At 43.6% G+C, this 26,941-nt stretch overlaps 1 protein-coding gene across 3 annotated transcripts in view; it reads right to left on the bottom strand.

The window, feature by feature from the left end:
• Positions 1–14,915: 14,915 nt before the first annotated feature.
• Positions 14,916–26,941, bottom strand: part of otud7a (OTU deubiquitinase 7A) — a 108,614-nt gene continuing 96,588 nt past the window's right edge. Inside the window, exons 14-15 of one of the 3 annotated variants that reach the window (XM_055155466.1) lie at positions 23,529–24,642; positions 14,916–16,136 (exon numbers count right to left, since the gene is read on the bottom strand). In XM_055155466.1, the coding sequence (XP_055011441.1) occupies positions 16,112–16,136; positions 23,529–24,642 (1,139 nt within the window). In that variant the 3' untranslated portion in view covers positions 14,916–16,111. Of the gene's footprint in view, positions 16,137–23,205; positions 24,643–26,941 lie in introns of those variants that run through there. The other 2 variants (XM_055155467.1, XM_055155465.1) reach the window with 2 other exon arrangements.

Below are 26,941 nucleotides of genomic sequence, written 5' to 3'. Positions count from 1 at the left end.
AAGGGGATCGTTCAGTCGGCAATATTACATATAAACAGTGTTTAGGGGAGTAACAGATTACATGTACTGGAGTTATGTAATCAGAGTACAAATTATGAGTAACTGTATTCAGTTACAGTTACAGTTACTTTGTTGAAATAAATGGATTACACGGCGGGATTTTCCTGTTTTCACATTTGGGGCTATATCTTTTTTTTTTTTCAGTAATTCCACTCATTGCCGGAAACTAAACCAGAACTAAACCAGGACTAAAACCAGGTCTAAACTAGATCTAAACCAGGACCAGGACTAAAACTAAAACAGGTCTAAACTAGATCTAAACCAGGACTAAACCTGGTCTAAAACCAGGACTAAAACCAGGACTAAAACCAGGTCTAAACCAGGATTAAAACCAGGTTTAAAACCAGGATTAAAACCGGGTCTAAACTAGATCTAATCCAAGACTAAACCTGGTCTAAAACCAGGACTAAAACCAGGCCTAAACCAGGACTAAAACCAGGTCTAAACTAGATCTATACTAGATCTAAACCAGGACTAAACCAGGGCTAAAATCAGGTCTAAAACCAGGTCTAAAATCAGGACTAAAGCAGGACTAAAACCAGGTGTAAACTAGATCTAAACCAGGACTAAAACAGGATTTAACAGGACTAAATCCTGCTGTGTGGACGTGTTTCTTCTTCTATCAATAATATTTTTAATTTGGTTCAGTAAAGTCTGGACTTTTTATTTTCTTTTATCAGACAAAACTTCTTATGTTACGATTTCCTCGTCTTTGCTTCTCTACAGCAAATCAAGTAATCCAAAGTATTCAGATTACATTACTCACTTTAAGTAATTTAATGGATTCTGTTGTAATCTGTAGGGGAATACATTTTAAAAGTCACCTTCCCAACATTACATATGGAATATTCCAGGCCACATTTTTATAGACACGAGCAGCTGCAGAACACGAGAACATGTACAAGAAAACTGAATGCCTGTTTTCTGGTCGTTGTCATTACTGCAGAGTTATAACTCAGCCTATGCACATAAAAGCCTAAACATAAAGGTGTAAACAGTTCATAGAAAAAGGGGAAGGGCCGTTTCCTTTTGCTCAGTGAGGTCACCGCTCACAGAATGCTCCATTATTGAACCCATTCAGATTTCCCTATTTTGCTTCTGACAGGTTCATCCTGTTCCCTGGATGCACCGAGCAAATATTTACAGCTGCGGGTCAGTGGGCGGGGCTCTGGAGGGGGCGGGGCTACATGGGGAGGCGGGGGTATGGGGTGGGGGCACCGGGGGATTCACTTTGAGCCAGGAAAGTTTTTTTTTTTTTCCCCCAAAATCAACATGACAGATTATATTTGGCTTACTCACTGCCGTACACAAAACACAGACAGGCTAAAAAAAGCTCTTTACAATGCCGCTCTGTGTCGAGGCTGTGTCAGGTTTGCATGTTCTGCCTGTGCCTGTGTCCGTTGGGTTCTCTGGGTTTTTCTGTTGAGGCCACTCCAGTGTAATAAGAGATTGAGAATGTTAGTGGGACTTTCCTGGTTACATAAAACATAAAACATTCTGAAAACAGCTGTGACAAAAACAATTGAATCATTAAAACAGAGAAAGAGAGAACGTGCAGAGCAAATAAAAGAGAGTTATTTCAGGTCACATTCGTAGAAAAGCAGAGTTTAAAGTGACAAAGACATGTTAGACCACTGCTTTTAATAAAACACAGTTACAGTAAGTAAAAAAAAATGACAATATCTTTCCCGGGCTGTGTCTGAATGTTCAGTGAGTGACAAATTAGTGCACTCAAAATTTCTCTCAATGCACCTTAAAGGTCCCATCTGATGTAAAATAACTCTTTTCACATTGTATCTTCTGCACATAAACAAGCACAATTTGGGTTTTGGAACATCCATTACACAATAGTTCTGAAATCTTACAGATTTCTTGGAGTCAGTCACAGACCAGGAACTATGAAAGTCTGACTATTGCTCCTCCCCCCGCCCGTCCTGAGAAAGCACAGGCTCCGCCCTCCAAACGTGACGTAGGCGACGAGTGAGCCGCCCTTCCTCCACCATCTCAGGGAGGGAGGGGGAGACAGACGTGACCCTGATAGCGGCAGGAATAAACTTTTATTCATCATGGAGATACAGCGCGTTCAGCCGCATGTGTTGGACCCGGAATCGGACGAGGACTTTGAGGAGCACGAAGCTGTTTAGGTGTTCAAAGAGAGAGCGGGGGAGGGGGGCAGGTGTGAAGCGTTTTCTGCTACGTCAAAAGTGTCATAGGTGTATCTGCCGCGTCATCGTTGTAGCAGCTTTAGTTCGTTGTCATGTGGGAGGGTGGCAGAAATACACTGCAAATTTGTTAAAAAAAAACACTTCGGCGACATATACAATGCCCACACATCACTCTTAGAAATAGAAAGCTCTGAAAAGTTGATTTTGCATGAGACGGGCCCTTTAATTATTCTTTGGCTTTTAACACTGTGTGAGTTGTGTGGTCCTCTATGTCTTTCATTTATTTTACTTATTTACTCCTATTTTATGATTTTTATGGTTTCCCTTTTATTAGATTTGGCTGGTTTCATTGTTTTAGGACTGATGTGATCAAATTTTAGCAATTTTACGTTTGTTGTCTTCGTTTTCTGATCTCTGTGCAGCACTTTGGAAACTTTTTCGTTTGTAAAATGTGCTATAAAAGTAAAGTGGATGTGGATTTAAAAAGTAGTGAGCATCAGTGGTAACTAGCAGTGATGGAGTTAACAATTTGGGGGTCCTAGGCGAACTTGTGTTTCATTGACACTGGAGGCAGGATCGTCTGTAGTCGCACTCGGACATTTCTTAAACAGTCATTTCAAAAACCACCCGGTTCCGATAAGACTCTTCAGGGGTGTTCAGATCAGAGCATCAAAGCGTCCAGTTTCTATGTAAAGTCTATGTGGATGTGCAACTAGAGCGTCCTGCGTTTTTGCGGCGTGTCTTCAGGCGTCAGCGCGTCTTGAGCGTTTTGGCGTCGACGCTCTAGACGCGCGTCCAAGGCGTCAGCATCAGAAGTTGAAAATGCTGAACTTTTCGCGTCAGACAATCAGGGACGAGTATCCAGTGACGCAGCGACGCTATTATCAGGAAGAAAAACCCGAGAACCAGAGCGAGAAACACAAACATGAGCAGAGCATAAATAGATACGCCACAATCACCGAGCGGCTCGCGAGGACTACACCAGAACCAGACCAGGACTAAACCAGGACTGATCCAGTGTCATTAGCGGAGTATAAATATATATGCGCCCCAGTCGTCGACCCGATCTCCTCCGCTGATGGTTTCATGTTATTAAAACCCTAAAGTCTCTCTCAGTCTGGTCTGACATCGTTTCAGGAAAAGACCAGGACCGGGCTTTTGTTTCCAGGGCAACGGATGCGCGTCAAGTATTTTTTCGGGGGCGTCTAAACTCAAATGCAAAGGTGTCCATATAGAGGCGTCAATGAGTTTTTTGAAGCTTTGGTGTGAACACCCCTTTCCAGTTTGTCCTGAATACAGCGACCCTCCCAAATATTAACTAATAAACTCTCTAACCTCACTTTCCCTGCATTGACGAGACTCTGAGCCTGACGTGTAGGTGGGATTAATGTGACCTGACCGTTCAGACTGAAGTCACATGTCAAAAGATCGGATATGTATCGGTTTTAGGAGCACATATCCAAGTGTCCTGGGTCACATTTGAAAAAATCTGATCTGTGTCATTCAGACTGTCATTAAAAGATCAGATACAGGAACATAGGGGTGAAAAAAAATCAGATTCGGGTCACTTCAGGCTGCAGTGTGAGCGTAGTCTAAATATCACTTCACATTTTTTAGAAGACACTTTCTCTACGCAACTTAACACATTAAAAATAGACAGTTCTCCCCGTGCGCCGACGTTAAATCCAACGGACTCAGTGTGCACCGAAGTAGCAGAGCGGCAACCAAGACCAGCAGCTCTGAACAGGTGCTGACAGTCTCCTTAAACAGGGGGGCGGTGGCTGCAGGTGAGGTGGGCGTAGACATGCCCCACCAATCACAGACCAGGACTCTCACAGCAGGAATCAGGAGAACTCAGCAAAATAATTAAGAATACACAAAACAAATTAGAACTAAAGGCCACAGATCTAGAGTTAACATGTTGTTGTGACACTAGCTCACGATATTGTCAGTGCACTCAAATAGTTTATCGCTGTGTGATCAAATAAGTTCTGATGCTAAATGAACATTAGTGAGGGGGATACGTCTTACCCGTGTGTGTAAATGACGAGAAGAAACGTCTCAAACTTCAGTAGCCGAGCATCCATTCATACCAGATCGATACACCTGTCCCCGCCCCCGAGAGAGTCTGAAATCTGCTGAAATCCTCCAAGACACCGACATGATCCAGACAGAACAGAGACTCTTTCTGCAGGAGACATGCGCAGTAGAGCGCGAGGAGAGACAAGGTGATGATGCGCCGAGGAAGATTCTGTTTGACTGTGTTTTGAACAGTTATTTTGCGTTTCATACACGCACCCTCCTCATGGAAAACACACGAAGAAATACACATGATGAAGAGTTTAAATTAAAGGCGATTGATGTGTCTGTGGAAGAAGGAAACAGAGCTGCTGCACGTGAGCTCGACGTCAGTGAGTCGATGGTGAGATTTTGGCGACGGCAGCGACGACGAACTGACTCAACGCAAAAAAACGACAAAAACGTTCAGAGGCGATAAAAGCAGACGACCTGAACTTGAAAACGTTCTTGAAGACGTGGACACCTGCGGCTTATATTGAAGTGTGACTGTTAGGTTTATCTAAACATTGTAAACAAGAAGAAAGACAAGAGATTAATTCAGTTTTACTCATGAGGAGAACGGGCAGAGAGTGGGCATCAAAACCAACAGTCTCCACACGTTCTGATGACTCAAGGCCGTTCTCCTCTTTTTATTTCATTAGGAGGCCCTAGTTACAGAATGATAATTCTCAAGGGGAAGGGGAACCAGCAAAGACATAATAAGAAACTGATGCAGCTAAGCATAGTCCAAACACATAAAACATGATTAACAATCAGGAGGTGCCTTAGGTCAGACACCATCATAACTCTTGCATGTGTGACAGTGGAAGTTGGCTTCATGTGAGGAATCATCTCGAGGTTCACTAGAGCGATAGGACACTGCACACAGTTGTCAAACACACAGAGGTTATTCAACAAGTGACAAGTGATTGGTACATTATAAATCAAAGAATTGTAGTTACATAAATGGTTAACTCATAGGCATAGAATATCACACAAGTATTTAGCAAATATGGGATAATAAAATTATTCTGACAGTGACCTATATATGTACAATTTTAAAATATGGTTAAAATTTAGTTAATGCGGCTTTTATTCAGGTGCGCTCAATAGTCTGGAAAATACGGTAACTGTAACTGTCCATTCTTAACTCACTTTGTGGGTTAATCATAATCTGATGGTGCATTTTTTTCTTCTTATGGTCATTTTCAAGCTCAGTTTTCAGTATTTTAGCTCAACAAATGACAATATATTCTTCTTTTTACTGTTGAAGGGTATGAAGTTGTCAAAATAGAGACATTTCTTGTATAAAACTGAGGCAAATCACTGGTTTTGGATAAATCTCGGACTGTCTCGGGTAAATAGGGACGTCTGGACACCCTAGATTTTAATAAAGCGACTTTAAGCTTTGAGAAACAGTGTCCACAGAACCTTTTGACTTTTTCTTTAGCTGTGGATCTTACCTGGACGACTGGGGGATAACACAGACATAAACAAAGGCGTGCGCCAGTGGAAACACGAAAATGCAAATGGCCTGGACTGAAATAACCCGAGCAGGACAGGGCTTTCCTTATGCAAATCCGAGAAACCGACGCCCGTGTCAGGAGATCCGCGATGAAAACCTCCATCATGAAGATTTAGAGACGGAGACGGAGCGCTGATGAGGTTTCTGAGGAGAATAACATCGCGGCGGCTCAGTTCTTCATCTGCCAAATGTCCCATCGAAATGATTCAGTCCTGACCTTTATTCAAGTCAATGGTCTTTCACTTCCACGATGATTCAGTACGAGTTTAGTGTATTATTAGGATCTCCGTTAGCGTAACACCAGCTGCTCATCCCGGGGCCCATTTTTAAAACACACAACGCGTTAAAAACTATTTGTGTGATAAATAATAGACATAAATGTAACACAAACAGAATACAATCGATATTAAATCACCGTACGCCGTATAAAACTGTGTGGAAGATCATTTGTTTCATCATATTTAGCATTTTAAACGCTCACTTTGAATTTTGTTTTATTCTAAATGTCAACTGATGAACTTTTAAGTGAAAATGATCAAAAATTCGCCTTTTAAATATTCAGCACAAATATTTTCAAGCCTTCAAATTCAAAAGTCAAAATTTGCAGGAAAGGCAGAAGCAATATTTTAAAGGTGAAATTTTTATACATATTGAAAAACTACTCTTAATATTTCAGCTACTAGAATTCATAAAAAAAATTATTCAAACATCTTTTTTAGAGTTAAAAAATCATGTCAAAACAGCTCGCTCCTTGTGCCTTGACATGGTTCAGCTTCTGTCGGACTAAAGGACACGACTCAGTGGAATATGAGTGTTCTTTCTGTGACAGAGGGGTGTTCTGCTGATGGTGAGTCTGTTCTGTGTTTCTGTCGTGTTGGAGATGGTTCATGTGAAACTTTTCAGAGATTATACATCTGCAGGTCATAGGCATGAATAACAGTTCGCAGTTCATAGACCTCGACGCAGAACTAAACTTCGCCCTGAAGTCAAAATACGTTGAGATAATGTCTAGTGTCCAAATAACTTATGAGTAACGCGCTTTGACCCTGTGTCTAACTTATATCGATCCAGCCCCTTTGGGATCAAAGTCGGTTGGATATGACCCCCGGAACAAAATGAGTTTGACACTCCTGTTTTAATATATAAGTCACAGGAAACACCCAAACCATGAAAAAAAGTGTGACTTATAGTCCGAAAAATACAGTATATGTGTTTGTAATACACTATGAATCCACCCAAAATTGAAAAAAACGTCAATAGTTCAGCGTATGCCAGCGTTTTAGGGAAATTGTGGTTCAGTACGTCAACATACACTGGTTAAATCGTCAAGGCTTAACAGGGCCGTGAAATAGAACCTTTAACAGGGATTTTTCAGTTTTCACATCCTGAGAACGTGAGCGTCGGAGGAGCTGGAGGACACAGGAGGAGGCCACGAGACTCAAATATGTGGCACGTCTGATCCCACTCACCATCGGCCCACAGACTTTTCTCTCTCTTTCTCTTTCTCTTCCTCCACTCGCCGGGCAGAGTGGGCACGACGCTCTGACTCGTGCTGTGGGCGCAGGCGGTGGCAGACGCACAGTCACAAGTCGAGGTGAACTATGAGTAAACGTGTGAGAGTACTACAGAATATTCAGTATGTTTCTGCGTGTTTAAAGGGCCTATACTACGCAAAATTTACTCTTTTGAGCTTTTAGAGTCAGTGTGCCATTTGTTCTTTTGAATTTCAATCAATAACGGAAAACAATAAAATGGGAAAAGTTTGTTATTTCATTTTTCTGTTTTAGTGTCAAACGAAAAGACAGATTTTGAACCTCTATTTCCAATGTTTAACTTAACACCAATCAAAATACTGTCTCTGTGAATCTGTGTATCATTCGTTCATTCGTTTTTCAAAATAAAACCAAAAATAAGAAAACGAGAAAAATAACTACTTTCTTCATTATTTGTCTCCGAAACCAAAATGAAAAAAACAGCTCCAAAGTTTAAAAATGTTGGTATAATTCACAGAGATGTGACCAAGTCTTTGTTTTGCAAGTCTCGAGTAAGTCTCAAGTCTTTGACCTCAAGTCCGAGTCAAGTTCCAAGTCAAATAGAGGCAAGTCCAAGTCGAGTTTCGAGTCACTGACCCAGAAGTCCAAGTCAAGTCCACATCAAGTCCAAGTCGTCTGCTTTTAGCTTCAAGTTAATTCAAGTCTTTATAAACCAAAGTACCAAATACAGCTTCAATTTTTGCAGTTTATATGAATTTTAAGATAAATTGTACTTAAAAAATCATTGTATATTTATATAAGAGTATTTATAGAGTGTAAGAGTTGTAGAACGTTATTTAGTTTATATTTCCTTTTTAAATCGTTATGACATTGAAAAGATCTTGTGTGAATTTTTACTGTCAGAATAGAAAGAATTTAGATTTAAAAGTGCTACTCGAGTCTTCTCAAGTCACAGGCCTCAAGTCCGAGTCAAGTCCCAAGTCACTGACCGTCAAGTCCAAGTCGAGACCCAAGTCTTAATCCATTTTATCAAGTCAAGTCTCAAGTCCTAATAATAGTGACTCAAGTCTGACTCGAGTCCAAGTCACGACTTCTGGTAATTCATGTAGAGGTTGGATTTTTACGTGTTGGTTCCAAAAAACAGGACTAGAACGGGAACAAATCTATGAAATCAAATAAAAAATTGTGAGACCAAAATTAGGAACTGAATCGTGAAATATATATATTAGAAATTATATTAAAATCTCATTTTGTGTCGTTCCCGTGGATCCAATCTCGTCTTGTCTTGTGGAAACTGTGACTTGAGGTTGGATTTTTATCAGGCGGAAGAACATTTAGCCACAACAGTCCCTAAAATATAATCAAGCTGACATTTACATGAAGACCTTTGCTTTTTTCTCCAAAATGGTGAAATCTCAAAATAGAAATATCAGATTTTTAAAGGCAGTGGAGGAGCGTGCATTTCACACCTGGGCCTTCAGTAGAGCTCCGTCTGAAACAATCCACTCCTCGAGAACTATTTCATGATTATAAAAGTGTCTTATTCTACAGAAACACAGAATAAAGAGCTGTGGAGAAGTGAGGAGCGTTAGGGCTAAACCAGAACTAAACCAGGACTGTTTGTCAGGACTGGCCCGAAGGTGCACCCGCGTAGACTGTCGAGTGACTGCAGACAAAAGGACCGAGCTGGGGCAGGTGCTCCACGCTGCACGGGGCTCAGTGCAGCTGTCGCCCGATCGAGCTTTGCGGACACTTTCTCACTCTCTGTCGCTCTCTCTCAAGTCCAAGACTAGTCCTGGTGTAGTCCTGATGTAGACCTGTTTTAGACCTGGTTTAGTTCTGCTTTAGACCTGGTTTAGTCCTGGTTTAGACCTGGTTTAGTCCTGGTTTAGACCTGGTTTAATCCTGGTTTAGACCTGGTTTAGTCCTGGTTTAGACCTGGTTTAGACCTGGTTTAATTCTGGTTTGGACCTGGTTTAGTCCTGGTTTAGACCTGGTTTAATTCTGGTTTGGACCTGGTTTAGACCTGGTTTAGTCCTGGTTTAGACCTGGTTTGGACCTGGTTCAGTCCTGGTTTAGACCTGGTTTAGTCCTGGTTTACTCCTGGTTTGGACCTGGTTTACTCCTGGTTTACTCATGGTTTGGAACTGGTTTAGACCTGGTTTAGTCCTCGTTTAGACCTGGTTTGGACCTGGTTTAGACCTGGTTTGTTTAGACCTGGTTTGGACCTGGTTTAGTCCTGGTTTACTCCTGGTTTGGACCTGGTTTAGACCTGGTTTAGTCCCGGTTTAGTCCCAATTTAGACCTGGTTTGGACCTAGTTTAGATCTGGTTTGGACCTAGTTTTGTCCTAGTTTAGTCCCGGTTTAGTTCTAGTTTAGGCCTGGTTTAGTTCTGGTTTGGACCTGGTTTAGTCCTGGTTTAGACCTGGTTTAGACCTGGTTTAGACCTGGTTTAGTCCTGATTCCGTTGTAGATGCAGTTTGCTGTTTTGGCTTGTTCGCTCTGAATCCGGTGTCGTTGTCGTTCTCTGCTAAAGGTCCTGGTGACACCAACACAAAATCTGACTGGCTGAAGCAACAGTTTCATGGACATTTATTTTGTGTTCGAGTTCCTGCAGAACAGATTGTGAAGGCATCAGACAGACTTCTTTGACTTTGACTCTGCCTGGCAACAAGTGACGTCTGAAATGTGATTGGTCAAACGCTTTAATATGAAAATCCACATGTGGAAGCAGCACAAGGATCGGAAAAGCTCTGAAAGGAAGAGGACAGAACATTGGAATTATTTATTTGTGATTCAGAGATATTTTTAGGCCCTGACGCACCGCCACTGCTTAAAGATACATTGCGTAACTTTTCTGGTGTATGGTCCGTCATGTGCTCGTCTCCGTGGAGATGTGATTTCTTTGCCTGGAATGTTCCACGGTTCTCGCGTTTATTCATCCCGGTTGTTTCTTTCGCTCAAAAATGCATTCATTCTCTCTGTCAGATCTGACCTGTAATGGAGCATATAGTTGTCTCTAGGTTTAATTTCTGACATGGAACATTCTAGACAAAGCAACAACATGTCCAAGAAAACAAAAAATAATAATGAGCCCGGTCAAGCAGAAGTAAACAACAAGGCCAAAAATTCAAGTTAATTCATCTGATATAAAAATGTATTGAACAGATACATATGTACTCTAGTTTATGAAACTGTTGACCTTTTTTCTGTACCATTTTTGGTTTTAAACAGACCATGTATGAAACATGGAACAAAAATTATTTCCCAAATTTCAAAGACCTGCAAATCATGTAAATAAATGGATGTATTTCATCATATCTTGTGTTATTCCATCTTTAAACTGTTGATGAAGGTACATGATTTTTACAAAAAAATTTATTTAAAATGACAAAAATTTGCTTGGAAGGACTGACATATTTTATAGAAATAGTTTCCTTTTATTTTATTTTATTAAAGTATTCGGAAGAAAAAAGCGACAAATGATGTAAAATCCTGCACCTTCTACTTGTTTGCACAATTTTCCCTCCGTTACTTTTCCCTCTGTTACCATGACCTTCCTAAATAAAAAATCTCATGACTCAAAAAGTAAGAGGTTTTTCAACCTAATCTTGTACCATATGGTAGAAAACTATATGAAGCAAATATTCAAACCAGTTTGTTAAGGATATGTAAGTGAGAACCAAGAGTTATCACTGTTTGGATTTATTGCCCAAAAAGTGCTGCATATTTCATTCCCTCCGTTACCGACATGAGTTTTTAAATTTTTTATCAAAAACTTGAAAGAATATCACAGGTTTAACTTGACCCTGTTGGAGTGTAACTCTTTCCTACATTCTGATACTTTACTTATTTCAATAGTTCCTCTAGTTTCTGAATAAGAGACATTTGAATGTCAAAAATCTGCCTGTTTCCCTCCGTTACAACTTGACCGAACCCCAAAACTAAACGCAGAAAAAACGACTCAGACACAGCATGTTTGTAACAATAAACTATTATTTTTTCATATTTACATTTGTACCTAATGTGCAAATTAATCATTTAAAGTGTAAACTCTGAAAGGAATACAAAATGATATCTTACAGTCCTGATATGAGTCCATGGTTCTGTCGTACACACACAGGGACAGAGACAGAAGCAAACCCAGGAGCGGTGCACAGCCTCGGCCTGGACACACCGACACCAGGGACGTCCAGGAAGTCGACCCCCAACAAACGCACACCTGCACAACACTACAGTATGTCTATCGTTTGTGCGGCAAAACGTCTGTAACAGTCTTTAGTAACTTGATTTTAATTAATATTTTATGTACCAACACAGACTTTTCCACAGCCTCAGACCATTTCTCTTCACTAGTTTTGCAGAGTTTTGCTAAAGAACGGAAATGATGTTGTGTAATTTCGGCAAAAATAATAATTCATAATTTCAGAAATACACTCGCACAAAGAAAATACAAACTTTGTGTATAATTTTCTGTCAGTTTTGAGGCTGTTTAACATTTTGAGGAATTTGAGAATTAGCCTGATTCATGAGCCGGTTTCGCTTTGTTTCACTACATAGAAACCTCGCAGCGTTGGAATTCGTTCGACTTGACGGTAGGCGGGTACTTTTTAAATTTAACCAGTCGCTGCTGTTTGGTCGTCACAAACTCATGTTTGTGCAACACATTTGACATTTTCACTGTTTTGAGGATTTAAATGTTTGTGTTTCATATTTACTTCGCGCAAGAAGTGGTTTAACAAAAGACGTTTAGTTTCACAGCCATGATTTTAGACATTATTTTATACTGAACCGATTCAAATCGATTTGAAATAGATCGTATCGAACCGAAAGTGCACGGTATCGAGATATGTATGTACAGTATGTATGTAGGCTAGTTTTTCCCAAATCCCGTAGGAAGAAGAACAATAACGTCTTTCCCCTTGATAAAATTCACCAAACATTCTCTTTGTTCCGGCTTTAAATCCTCGATCTCGGGAATCGTTGACAACACAGAATGTCTGGCTCTTCACTGATTGGCTGGTGCCCGAACTCGCACTTTTGGGTTTTTGCGAACCGTCTAGTGTTTTCTTATTCCTGACCTAGTCGCTGGAGAGAAATGAAATTGAGCGGATGCACTAGGTGGCAACAGCCTGACTAGAAAACTGAACGAAATACAAACGTGTCGTATAATTTTCTGTCTGTTTTGAGGCTGTTTAACATTTTCAGGGGCTGGACGACGTCATGGGGCGAAAATAAAAACCCCTAATATCTTAAGAAACATAACCGCACCAATGAAACCTTTTGCGGCACAAATAAAATACAAAGATTTCGTAAAATTTTCTGCCTGTTTTTCGGGACCGGATGGACGTCAATGGTGGAAAATAAAACCGTTAATATCTTAAGAACATCTTAAGAACCATAATCGCACAAACGAAACCTTTTTGCAGCACAAAACAGCTCAAACAAAATACAAAGATTTCGTATAATTTTCTGACTGTTTTGAGGGGCTGATTGGCCGAAAATAAAACCGCCAATATCTTAAGAACCATATTTTGTGTCGTTTTGGTGCATTTTGAATCTTCCTGGAGGCTACTGACTCCAATTTGACCTATAAAAGAATTGTTAATATCTCCAAAACTAAAGCAACACAAACAAAACTTTCTGCAGCACAAACGACCGACATAGTTTTTTGTTTTTTTTTGTGCAGGTTTGCGTTTGATTCGGGTCCGACTTCACGGAGGTTCGCGAGGGCGGTGCCAGACAGTAGACTCCGGAGGGACAGTGGTGACTTCGTAGCTGGTTGCCGTGGTAACGTGTAAACTTCCGATGCCGTGAATCGACATAAACGGTTAGATTTTTGGGCTGTTTTAATTTTTACAAAGGACTACATTCGTGTTATTCAAGGACTACATTCATACTCCATACTCCCTACAACTGTACAACCACTCACCTTTATGTAACAGATAATACTCCCTACAACTGTGCAACAACTCACCCTTATGTAGCAGATAACCCTATGCCCTGTCAATCATCATATAATTTTTGCACTTTTTTCCCATGACCTTTTATATAACTGAGATTTTTTTGATTTTTTTTAGACTTGTAGATTTACATTTATATAATTATGTTTTATTTGACACCCGTCTCTTGCTCTTTTTTTTTGCCACTTATTTAGAATTTATTATCACTATTTATAGTTTTTTTTACTCTTTGTTATTATATTTATTGTGATGTGTGAGCTTCTGTGTCCAGATAATTTCCCTTGTGGATCATTAAAGTTTGTCTAAGTCTATGTCTAAAGGCAGCCACACACAACTGGATTTTTTGGTCTTAAATGATTTTTAAACGTGCGACAAAACGCGCAAAGCAAAGACACGAGGAGAATCTGCTGAGACTTAAAATCTCCGATCGCAAAGACTGCAGCGGGATCTGTCTGCGGACCACAGGATCTAAAGTTGTGAGCGAGATCGCGTCAGCTGCTTCCTGTAAGACGAGTCACTTTGAGACTCTTAAGTGTCAAAAGATCAGAGTTTAAACGCAAGTCCAAACTGTGGTATTATTATTTGTCAAAATGTGGTGCAAAACTTCAGATACGTGATTTTTAAAGCCAAGTCCCGGGGTTTCAAACTGGTCGACCATTCAAGTCAACGGGCCGAGCTCAGTGGCGTGTGATTCCGGATTCGCCTTTAGCCCGGTGAGGTTCTTCCGGTGGCGGTGGGCCGATTGAGCATGTGCAGTGTTTTTTTTTTCCCACGGACACACGCCAATGCACACGAGCGAACACATGGAGTGCGGGCTTGTGTGTCACGTGATCGGTTTAGACCAGTGCTTCTCAATTATTTTCATACCCCCCTAGGAAGAATAAAACATCTCGCGCCCCGGGTGACTATAAATAGTATAATTTGTCTATAAAACTGTTATAAGTACACCTCTGCATAACACTGTATCCTTATTAACGTATAAGAGAATAAAAGTACTGAAGTAGCAGTCACAAAGCGGGATGATTGTCGGCAATATTCGGCACGTTTTCGCTGAAAAAACTCAAGCGGCTTATCAGAGTGATTGGGGTGTAATGTATTTAAGTGACGCCTTAATTTATTGGGCTTCATGCTGTCCGCTGCCAACATTTTTAGACACAGTAACACACCGGTCTTTCCTCGTCTCCCACCGTAGTCACAGTGAAGCCAAGCGCTACATACGCTTCGTCATATTTCCTCGTCTTAGCTTTCGGGAGATTTTCGTTTGTCTCTTTATCTCCGTCTCTCTCCACCTGTCTTCTCATCCTGTTAAATATGTTTTCATGGTGTCACTTGAGGGTCTGCTACACTTCGTGTCTACACTTCATACTCAAACTCTGTGCTGTGTGCAAAGCGCGCATGCTCAGTGCAAACAAAACTCCTACACCACCGAGCGAATGCTCCCTGCGCACACTCTGCCAATGAGAGCGCCACTGCCCCCTAATGTAGTGGAAGTGCAATTGCACTTTATTCTAGGACAGTAAAAAAAAATCAAAATAAAAAATAAAAAAGCATGTTCCCCGAGGTCAAACGCGCCCCCTTGACGGAGCCTCGCGCCCCCCCAGGGGGGCCCGCCCCACTATTTGAGAAGCACTGCTTTAGACTAACCAGAGCGACAGGAGTGAAGCAGAGTGGAGTTTTAAAGACAACTGAAGGATTTTGAGCTGAGAAAAAGTTTATCATCTTAAAAATAGGTAAAAATCGCCGAGCGGTTTGTGATTACATTGCCTCTATGAGAAAAATCCTCTCTCCAGTGAGTGTCACTACGTCAACTGGAGGCAGCTACAAGCAGCAACACCCTCCACTTATTTTAATACAGGGGTGTCCAAACTTTTTTCATCAATGGCCACATATCTAAACACAGATGAAGCAGAGGGCTGGTTGAGTGGCTGTAGACTGATACTCAATACAGTGAATAATTGAAATATGTGCAGGTTTAACACGTTAGAATGAGCCATCAGACTTTAATCACGCTAAGATCCTTTAAACCACACACTAAATATTAAACATTAGCTTTATCAAGGTAGATTTTCAAAAAACTTGCAGTAAAAACTAAATGTTTAATTGATGCAAGGTAATTTGGGCCAATTCACCTGGAAGCCTGAGGGCCAAGAAAAAATTGTCTGAGGGCCGCATTTGGCCCACGGGCCATAGTTTGGACATGCCTGTTTTAATAGATCCATGTTTAAAGCATAAAAGACTGGAGATAAAGTCCACAGGAAGTTGACTCACTATCGCGAATCTGCAGCTTCAGCTCGATCCGTGCGCTGTGTGGATAAACAGACACACGTGAGGAACTACTCCGGCCTTTTTACTTTTAAAGAACGAGTCGAACTGGATTAACAGCACGGTTTTGTGAACTGGGGGTCATTATTTGCAGAGGACAATTTCTATGGACAAAGTAGATGAGATGCTGAAGTATAAATTTACAACTTTACGAGAGTTGAGTCTCCGTCTAACCCTGACGCTCTGTTTTATCGGCTGTTATCGTAGAGTTGTTGATATTTAGTGGTTACAATCTGACAAATGAGCGCAGCAACTTTAAAATCACACACAAAGACACAAAATCGGGCAAATTCTCCTGTAGTGTGTGGCGGCCTTAAGTCTTATTTCAAGGTTATTTTATCTTTATTTTATTTTAGATTAGATTAGTAGGTGACAAATCCAACGAGGTTCATTTGGTCTTCCGTTACTTTATGTTATGAGGTTCTTTTTTCAGACCTAGAGCGGTCACGTGATGTTGCTGTGATGTGTCCGGTCAGCTGATTTAAACAGGTTCTGGCGTGGTCTTCCTACGGAACTCGAAACTGTCAGGTATGAAAACAAACTCTTGGTCTGAAAAAAGAAAAAGAAGAAGAATGCTTAGACATGAACCCAGACCTTCCCCTAATGTCACAGGATATGCTTTTCTCGTTCCTGATATTGAAGCCTCACGTGAAATAATTTGAGAACTTCCAGAATTCCAGCAGATGATCCACGATTCGCTGCAGGTTCTGGGGTTTAGGGAGCGACCGTTCGGATCATTAAGAGCTATTTTAGGTTTAAACCAACTCGATTTAAGCACTGAAACTGGCAACCTAAATAAGAGAATCACGTGAGGCTCACTCTGCGTCGGATTGGATCATTCTTTAGAACCAAAACACCAATTTAACATTAACAACTTGGCCATCGTGCGTGTTTTTGTAATTAAGAAACTCTGGCTACTTGAAGTTTAACTGTCCTTTTAACGATTCCTAAACTCAACCAAACCCTGACCGTGACCATTTCCCAAACCTCAACCACGGAACCAATTTCCAAACCTAAATTAAAACTCTTTTCCTAAACTTCCACCACAGCAGACCGTCCCTCCAGAGCGTATTATCTGGCGTTACCCTTTAAGACAACAGGGCACACGCGCCCACAGAAACACGGGCTCTGCGTCGCGATCCTACGTTCGACCGTATAAAGATAAATATACGGTCCGTGGTCGGCGGTGGCGGTGTGAGCCTCGGCCTGGGCAGAGCTGTGGGCGCGAAGGCTGGAGGCGCTCGGAGCAGCAGATTCGTTTGTTGTACAGGAGAAAAAGAGAAGAGACGTCCTCACGGGGGACAGTGATTCTACGTGAGGGTCGACATACGAAGTACTCTCCACCGGGACACGACACAGCGGAGTACGGGGGGTCTCACGGGGTTCGATCGTGGCTCAGAGCAGCGTTCAAATAGGTTTCGTTCACGGTCAAAGTTCAAAAGAAGGTTTATTGGTACTTTCTCTGGGGTTCTGATGCTTACCGAAGGCTCTGCTCTGTCTGAAGCTCTGTTAGTCAAGTTAAGCTGTAGTTAGGGTGACCAGATTTTCAAAATAAAAACAAAAAACTGGGGTGTTTGGTAATAATAAAACTGTGAAACGTGTGCGTAATTAAGGAAACTTGTTGATTTTTCACTCATGACTTAGCTGTGAGTCAGTATAGTCACATTTTCTTTGTGTTTTGGTCATTTTTAAGCAGCTTTTTTGTTATTTTACCTCAACAAGTGACAATTCATGCCTCTCTTGACTGTTTGGAGAGATCAAATTGGTCAAAAATTAGGACAAATGGGACATTTCTTGCATAAATCTGCTGGGACAGGGGACACGGGGCTCCAAACTGGAACTGTCCCGGGTAAATAGGGACGTCTGGACACCGTAGCTGTAATCTGGGCTTTGTTTTCATAAAAATCTGACCAGAAAGAGCTGATTTTAGCTGGAACTACAACAGGTGATCTACAAGGTGCCTACAAATATCCATACAGCTTTATTAAAACACTTGAAAACGCTGCTACTACACAGCTCTGTTATAGTTTTATGGGTAAAAAAGGGTTATAGGTGAGTTTTTAGTAAATTTATAGTCAGTTATATCATTTAGGGTGAAAAAAAAACAACAAAAAAATCAACCCCACATATCGGCAGAGCTGTGCTGGATTCAAAACAATCTAAAAACCCATTTTGTTTTGCCGTTTTGTCCAGTTAGGCACACTGTTGGATGAAAACCACGTAGAAGAAACTGCCCGGGACCACCCCGATTGTTTCTCTGTCATGGTCATGGTGTAATATTAGAGTGAAATGAACCGTGAGCCCCATCATGGTTCAAAATTGAGTACAGGGCCTTTGATATAATTGACTCTATTCACGCTTACGTCACAAAACCGGAAGACGTTTGGAAACATGCGGATGATGACGACTTCCTTTGGGCTCTGTTGGCGATAGAAACTCTGACAAAATCTGGGAAAACTGGTCTAGATGTCACTGGATTCTTCCTTTTTTCCTTATAATTTGTCTCACTTCTGTTCCGTTATGTTCAGCAGACCCACAGGTACAACCAACTGTCTCTAAGGCTAAGTTCAGACTGCAGCCTGAACGGACCCACATCTGATTTTTTCGCTCCTACGCTCCTGTATCTGATCTTTTAATGACAGTCTGAACGACACGGATCCGATTTTTTCAAATGCGACCCAGACCACTTGGATATGAGCTCGTAAAACTGATAAATATCTGATCTTTTGACATCGCTGTATTCAGGACAAATTGGAGGAGTCTTATCAGAACGGGGCGGTTTTTGAAATGATTGCCAAAGAAATGTCCGAGCGCGGCTACAAGCGGTCCTGGCTCCAATGTCAACGAAAAATAATGAGCGTGCGAGCCAAAAACAAAGAGGATAAAGACTCAAACAAACGAAGCGGCCGTGGATGTTTAACCTGTCCATTTTACCAAGAACTGGATCGGATTTTGGGAGACAATCTTTGTGTCCTCCAGTGCGCATGCGAGACACTTTTAGGGAGCTTAATGTTTACACTGGAAATCACATACAAGTCAAGTTTAATTGGAAATGTGAACGACCTCGCAAAAAAAATCATATTTCACAAAAAAATCTGTAGCCTAAGGTTATGTTTACACTGAAATGAATCATCGTATCGGAAACAATCTGCGTCCAGACACGTTGTTTCTGTGTCCACGAGCCTTCCCTATCCATACATATTTGTTTACGCTTTACAGAAACAAAACTTAAAACCATATGACTCATTTGCATAAACTAAGATCATAAACCCAGATCTTTCCTTTTGTGCTGATGTGGTTCAGCTTCTGTCGGACTAAAGGACACGACTCAGTGGAATATGAGTGTTCTCTCTGTGACAGAGGGGTGTTCTGCTGATGGTGAGTCTGTTCTGTGTTTCTGTCGCGTTGGAGATGGTTCATGTTAAACTTTTCAGACATTATGGACATATATTCTAGCCTCTTAGTGTTTTGGAGGTGAATTACTTCGCGGCGCACAGACCTCGACGCAGATCCAAAAATCAAAAACGACGATGACACAGCGATGGCGTCGACGCAGAACTAAACTACTACGTACTCATAATTTACGAGTAACATGCTTTGAAACCATGTGTAACTTATATCGAACTTATCTCCAACGCATATTGACATATGCAGACGTATTTGACATGTTCTGACGAATACATTGAACTTTTCAGGGATTATACGTCTGCAGGTCGTACGCACAGACCGAGCATGAAAACAGTCTTTTCGTGGACCATGTTCTAACAAGTAGTTCTAGTTACGCTGTTTCCCGTTTGTCTCTGGTTTGTTTAAACTGTTTTCCGCAATAGCGTCACATGACCGATGTCACGAACCCAGCGAATCACAGTGACGTGGTCCAAAAAGGACACAATTAGAGCTCCTACGTCAGAGTATCCGTGTTTTCAGGCGTCCACACAGTGCCGGATCAGATCTGTACTCAGATAAATTCGTGGGACCAGATCGTTCTGTCTGTGGAGCTGTTTTCCGTCGGATTAGTGTGAACGAAAACTGCATCCACAACGAAAACAACTCGAATACAAACTAGAGTGTGGATGGGGTCTAAGTGACATTGAAAATCCCCCCTGAAAAGCTTTGACAGGTTGTAAAGACGCTGCTGCTGAATCCACGGTTTTATCACATTCCCAGTGTTGGTAACTCCACCGGAAGTCGTCATCCGCATGTTTCCAAACGTCTCTTTCCGGTAAGTGTGAATAAAACCTACTGTATTCACCGGATCTATGGACACAAAGCAAAAACCGACAGAAAATTGAAAGCGTCAGAACCCACATACTACAGTTTTTCTTGTTTTTATCTTGTTTCTGGCTCGATATAAAGCCACAAGATTAATATTGGACATCCAAACATTAATCAGTTTCAGTTATGCCTTCCACAAACAGTTCTACGAGCCAGTGCCCTTCTTTTTAAACAAGGAAATTCTTTTACGTGAACGCAACCTTCGTCTGCTCAGAGCCACAGATGAGCACGTCTCGGACTGCGGGCATTGTTTGGATTCACAAATTGCCATAAACTTTCTTTGGATGGAGAGGAGACTGGAACAAGAGACCCACAAAAACACACAGGGCGGACATTTTGTTATAATCTGGCAGCTCGGTGTGAGAGCAGAGGTGGATATGACACATTCTAATTGAACACTGATAATGCTTAACACATCATTACCCCGTGCGTCAGGTTTAGTTTTACAAAATCACACTGTGACAATTTTTAGACAATTTACAAGACAGAGCGACCTACAGAAGTTACAGTACTGGTGCATAGACAAAAACTGGGACGGGTGTAGCAAAAACCACCAATTTATTGCTTTAATCTAATATTAATCTCGCAGTGAGATTTTTATGATTGCAAAACAACTACAAATTTTCCACAGAGATGTTGAAGACCTAAGCAGAGGTATTGCATTGGAACGGATCCCTTTAAAGGTCCGATATTACGCAAAACCGACTCTAAACCGTGTTATGATGTCGTTATCTCATCAAAAACAGACCTGGAGTTGTGTTTTGTTTCATTCACACATGTTTTGAGGACTGTATTTTCTGCCCTCTGGATTATAAGGTCGTTGATTGGTCTATTTTTGAACTTTTTTTTCACAAATAAACCGCACCGGACTTTAAAGGAAACACAACAGCTGGATGGGTCAGTGGGACTTTGTTTGGCGCGTTCACGGTGACTCTGGGCTTTTGTCTGGGCTTTTTCCATAATCGAGCAGCTCCAGGTATGTCTGTAATTTCTAAAGTAAAAATTTCACCACAAATTGTAACTGAGCGTCTTTTCTATCTCTTTCTTTTCTTTTTCAGTCTCTGTGTCAGTGTCAGTAAAAGTAGAGTAATTTACGAACTTCGCTTGGTGCGGTGGTGCGGCAGTTTGCAAATTACCCAGACGTCCCCGGGTTGTACTTATCCCGTGCGAATGCTCCGTTCCACCCAGTGATGTCATGAAGCAGCAGTTTTCAAGTCCCCTTTAGTTCAGTAGAGACTGGCAATTCCAGGACTGAAATTATCCAATTCTAGTGGAGTTTAAAAACACAGTGGAGCATTTCCTGTATTCCCACATGACATCACAAGGTGGAACTGAGTGTTTTCTGTTTGGGAGAAGAACCAAGAAGCCTAAATGTGCAGGGTTTGTGTGTTAAATGTGTGAATGAAACAAAAAAACACAACTCCAGGTCTGTTTTTTTGACAAGGAAACATCAAAACACAGATCAGAGAAAAGCGTAACATGGGCCCTTTAAAATGAAAAATACACAACTTTCTCTCAAATTTGTTAGATTACATAAGAGACAATTAACTTTTACTCTAAAACAAGTAAAAGACTAAATCGGATGAGACAAAAACAGAGGAGCACAGGTTTGGCCAAAGAAGTCGCTCACTGTGTTATGTTCTGCTTCCACCGTCTGAAATAAAAAAGATTCCTAACAGAGACGGGATACAGACACACGAGCGCTCTTTAGACACACACACACGTTTCCCATCACGTGGTCCCGACACGGAGAGCCCAGCGCCCGTCACCGGTCTCCTGCGCCCGTCCCGCGGTTGTAACTTGGCCAGCCAGTCCAGTCCATGTAAAGTGTTGGTTTGATTTTGTCATGAATGTTGCACGCACAGATTGTATAAAGAAGTGGACTAAGGGAGTGTGACGTCGAAATGAAACTCAAGAGAAAAGTGATTATGGGGCCAATTTGGAGCCGAGTTATATATTGAAAATAGAAATCGATTTACAGACTAAGTAGCAAAATAAAAACACCAGGATCATGTAGAGCGGGTTAATACAAACATTTTAAGAGGAGCCTGACAGCAGCAGTTACACACCGAGGATTGAATTCTATTGATTGTTCAGTACAAACTGAATGGGAGCCAGAGTCGATGGAGCTGGAAGGACGCCCGTGCTCACTTCCTATTTGGACCCTGGATCCACACTTAAGGTCCTTGACAAAAAGCCCAGACACTGGCACCACTGTGAAATTTTAAAGAAACATAACCTACTTAACTCTGAAAATGTTACCAATTTTAATAATCTTAAATAATTTCTTTTTTAAGTGTCTTAACTCTGATGTAAAACTGAATTCAGAATTTGCCAGGATCATAAATTGCCCACACAGAACTTTTACAAGAAGTGTTACCAGTGGTAATTGTGTTGTCCCAATGTAAAGGACAAACTCTTGGTCAGTTTCTTTCTCTGCCAAAGGGATCAGACTGTGGAACTGCAACCAGCCAATTTAAAACTGGCAACAAATTTAAACATAAATTAAAATGATTGTAGGTTTCCAACCAAAAATGCTCTCACTGAAAATGTGCTGTATATATCTTATGCATATGTAACATATGTGTCTTGTCTGTTTTTATGCATGTATTTTAAATATTTTTTATGTGGACAAGTGTTGCTTGCACAAAGCAAAACTTCTGGCTTGTCTAAAGCGATCGTGATAAACTAAATCTGTCTATTAATGCAAGAAACATCTGTCTGTGTGTCCTGTTTGTTTGTCTGTTCCACACATAACTCTCCAACCACTTAAATTTGGAGGGTGTCGTCCTAATGATACGGGGGTGTGCAGTGCCAAGTTTCATGTTGTTAGGGCAAGAAATGCCAAAGATATCAGTCAAAAACATGAATTAAATAAATAAATTAATTAAAAAAACATGGCAAATCTGTGTATCATTCATTTGTTTTTCAGAAGAAAACCAAAAATAAGAAAACCAAAAAAACAACTATTTTCTTCATTATTTCTCTCCAAAACCAAAATGAAAAAACAGATAATGATTCGATTTTTCAGTTTCCGTGATTTAAACTGCGATGCCAGACTTTTATGCTACATACGGACTAAACCAGGACTAAACAAGGTCTAAACCAGGTCTAAACCAAGACTCAAGTCCAAGATTAGTCCAAGATTAGACCTGGTTTAGACCTGGTTCAGTCCCGGTTCAGTCTGGATGTGGCACAAAAGTCTGACATCTCAGTTTAAGTCATGAAAACTGGAAAAAAAAAATCAATTGTTACCTGTTTTTTTCCATCTTGGTTTTGGAGACAAATAATGAAGAAAATTGTAATTTTTTTGTTTTCTTATTTTTGGTTTTATTTTGACAAACAAATGAATGAACGATACACAGATTACAGCGACGAGCGGGTTTGCCATGTCCATTTCTACACATTCTATGGTTCAAACATTATAAAATCCTTAAAATATCCAATTACGAGATTTTAATTGGGCCGTACGCGTTTGTATAATCGAGAAAACGCTGCGGGGAACTGGCTGGCCACGTCACAAACCCGGCTGATGGCTACGCGGGCCTCTCCCTCTCCCGCCGCCTCAGCTCCTCTCTGTAGCAGTACGAGCAGAAGTTGTCAGTTTCGGGCCTGCCGTAGAAGGAGCAGTTTTCACGTTTACACCGGCGCTGCTGAAACACGTACAGGGGGCTCCCGTTGCCGCGACCCTTCCCTTTGTCTTGGTTGAGCCAGGTGTGGGAAGTGTTGTCGTCGTCGGCGAACTCCAGACAGTCCTGTATGTCCCCGGCGTCGAACCCGTTGGTGTACGTGTGGGACAGCCCGTACGAGAGCGTCTCCATGGCGTTAACAGTGCGCACCCCGGACAGTCGCGCCGGGCTGTAGCTTTGGGATGACAGCGAGCGGTTCTGCTGAGGATATGTGGCGCAGGTTTTGAGCGTCCCCACCAGCGGCTTGTTGTAGGGCTCGTCGTGGAAGAGGGGCGATTGCAGGTTGACATCTTGTAAATGGATGACGCTGTGTCTCTGGATGGGCGGGGTGTGGCTGTAGTGAGCGGAAACCGGGATGGGGACTTGTTTTCTAGCACCGATACTTGGCGAGGAGTACGGCAAGGCGGGTAGGGTCGGGTGCGCGGCGGCGTGGTGGGGCGCGGCGGGCGGGGTTAAGGGCGGCACGGGGGTTAGTGAGGAAAGGGTCGGACTGTTTCGGCCCTGGTTTTGGGTCTTTAGCGCTATAGCGGGTTGCGGGTGGAAAGCGTTATGAGGCAGGACCGGGGAGCAGCTCTGCGGGGGCGAGCTGTCCGACCTGTCCCTCTGGAAGACACTCTCATGTTCTACCTTCTTGCTCGCCGTTTCGTTGGCGACCTGCGGCGGCGGCTGCGGCGGCTTCCTCTCCGCCTCCTTCCGTTTCTGCTCCTGCTCCTGGCTGAAGCGTTCTTGGGCGTTGCTCAGGTAGTAGCTGATCATTTCCTCGTGGAACTGATGGCGGTGACTGGTGAGGAGCAGCGCGGCGAAGATGAATTTTCGCTCGCCTTGCATCGCCGCCCGGAGGATGTTCAGACTCAGCTTGACGTCCGTGCTGTACTTCCAGTTGTCCAGGCTCTTGTCGCCGGAGCTCCGCCCGGAACTGTCCTGTCTGTCCGTGGGGGAGGAGCTCGAGGGGCGGTCCGTCGGGGAGGGACTCGTGGCCTTTTCCGATGACGTGGAGCTGGCCGAGTGTCCGGACTCATCCTTACTCCCTTTACTCGTCTTGGACTCCTTTTTCTTCGACGTCTTCTCTGCTCCGTTCTCACCGTTGCGACCTGAAGAAAGGGACGTCGACATTTTTAAGTTAATCATCCACACATCCCGTAAAAACTGCGACGCCGTGCTGGGTCCAGAGACAAAAAAATTGCACAAAGGATAAAACTGATCCGCACTGCAGTTCTCTGGAGCTCCCAAAATTTTAACGACACCACAAAACAGAACTTTTGGTAATAAAAATAAAAATTCGTGAGCTCCAAAGAACTGCAGTGCGGATCAGTTTTTAACTTTGTACAACCTTATTAGTTTATATCAATATTTCTGATAAATTCAGGTCACAATCTTATCGTAAGAGCTAGAAAAAATAGTAATTGTGACCATTTTAGAAGTGAAATTAAAGTGGGACTAAACCCAAACTCCTCTCATGAACACATTTCAAATTCTCCTTATTCCATCCTGTCCAACATTGTCTCTAAATTCTCCTAAACTGCGCTATTAAAACAAGCTGAAGGATGACGGCGAAGTGCACGACAGCTTCCGGAATGAGGTGAATAGAGCTGAAAATTTGGGCAGTAAAATTGAGGACTAAAAGAAAAAAAGAGTGAGGGGGGAGGATGAGCAGGATCGGAAGGTTTGGAAGGAACATGACTAGATTTAATTCCTTTTCACACTTCGTAAGAACATAAGAACTTTATTCTTGCACCCAGGGCCTGTCAAACTAAACTTGGTTGGTCCAGCTCCTGTTGTTCTTGCGGTTTCTTCTCGACACCTCAGCTGAGCAGAATTTTGTTGGGCAGTTCAGAAGCGTTGTCGCACATCTACTCTCTGATCGGTTCCTCATGTGGGCGTGGTTTATCCACTTTTCTTGCTGGTACAGAGCAAGAAAAAAAATAAAAACATCTGTACGACACGATGCTCAGTGACGATAAAAAAGCCAAATGGCAAGAAATTTATGGAGGGAAATCACGGACATTTTAGGCTCGGACGAAAATCTAAAGTGTAGAAAAGTCTGGAGTCTGTCTCTGTGACAAGTTTGTGAAAGACAAAAGGCGGGTCACCAAAAACAAAAGAGCGGTCAGGCTGAAAGACAAAAAGAATTGCCCTCGCTATATACCACAAGGGGCGGGGCAGAGCGAGGGGGCGGAGCGAGGGGACAGAGCGAGGAGGGGGCGGGCAGAGCGAGGGGTGGGGTGGAGCGAGGAGGGGACGGGGCAGAGCGAGGAGGGGGCGGGGCAGAGCGAGGGGGCGGAGCGAGGGGACAGAGCGAGGAGGGGACGGGGCTGAGCGAGGTGACGGGGCAGAGCGAGGAGGGGGCGGGGCAGGACGAGGAGGGGACGGGGCAGGACGAGGAGGGGATGGGGCAGAGCGAGGAGGGGAGGGGGCGGAGCGAGGGGATGGGGCAGGACGAGGGGACGGGGCAGGACGAGGAGGGGACGGGGCAGAGCGAGGGGTGGGGTGGAGCGAGGAGGGGACGGGGCAGAGCGAGGAGGGGGCGGGGCAGAGCGAGGAGGGGACGGGCAGAGCGAGGGGGTGGGGTGGAGCGAGGAGGGGACGGGGCAGAGCGAGGAGGGGGGGCGGGGCAGAGCGAGGAGGGGACGGGGCAGAGTGAGGAGGGGACGGGGCAGAGCGAGGGGACGGGGCAGAGCGAGGAGGGGACGGGGCAGAGGAGGGGACGGGGCAGAGGGAGGAGGGGACGGGGCTGAGCGAGGGGACGGGGCAGGGGAGGAGGGGACGGGGCGGAGCGAGGGGACGGGGCAGAGGGAGGAGGGACGGGGCGGAGCGAGGGGACGGGGCAGAGGGAGGAGGGACGGGGCGGAGCGAGGGGACGGGGCAGAGGGAGGAGGGGACGGGGCAGAGCGAGGTGACGGGGCGGAGCGAGGGGGTGGGGTGGAGCGAGGAGGGGACGGGGCAGGACAAGGGGACGGGGCAGAGTGAGGAGGGGACGGGGCAGAGCGAGGTGACGGGGCAGGAAGAGGGGACGGGGCTGAGCGAGGTGACGGGGCGGAGCGAGGGGGTGGGGTGGAGCGAGGAGGGGACGGGGCAGGACAAGGGGACGGGGCAGAGTGAGGAGGGGACGGGGCAGAGCGAGGTGACGGGGCAGGAAGAGGGGACGGGGCTGAGCGAGGTGACGGGGCGGAGCGAGGGGTGGGGGTGGAGCGAGGAGGGGACGGGGCAGGACGAGGGGGTGGGGCAGGACGAGGAGGGGACGGGGCGGAGCGAGGTGACGGGGCAGAGCGAGGAGGGGACGGGGCAGAGCGAGGGGACGGCGCAGGACGAGGAGGGGACGGGGCAGGACGAGGTGACAGGGCAGAGCGAGGGGACGGCGCAGGACGAGGAGGGGACGGGGCGGAGCGAGGG

Source organism: Boleophthalmus pectinirostris, unplaced genomic scaffold, assembly GCF_026225935.1.
Source record: "Boleophthalmus pectinirostris isolate CB_2022bp ecotype Guang Dong unplaced genomic scaffold, ASM2622593v1 HiC_scaffold_2, whole genome shotgun sequence".
In the NCBI taxonomy this organism is placed as follows: Eukaryota; Metazoa; Chordata; class Actinopteri; order Gobiiformes; family Gobiidae; genus Boleophthalmus; species Boleophthalmus pectinirostris.
Note: the sequence above shows the minus strand (reverse complement) of the source record. Positions and strands in the feature narration are given on the sequence as shown.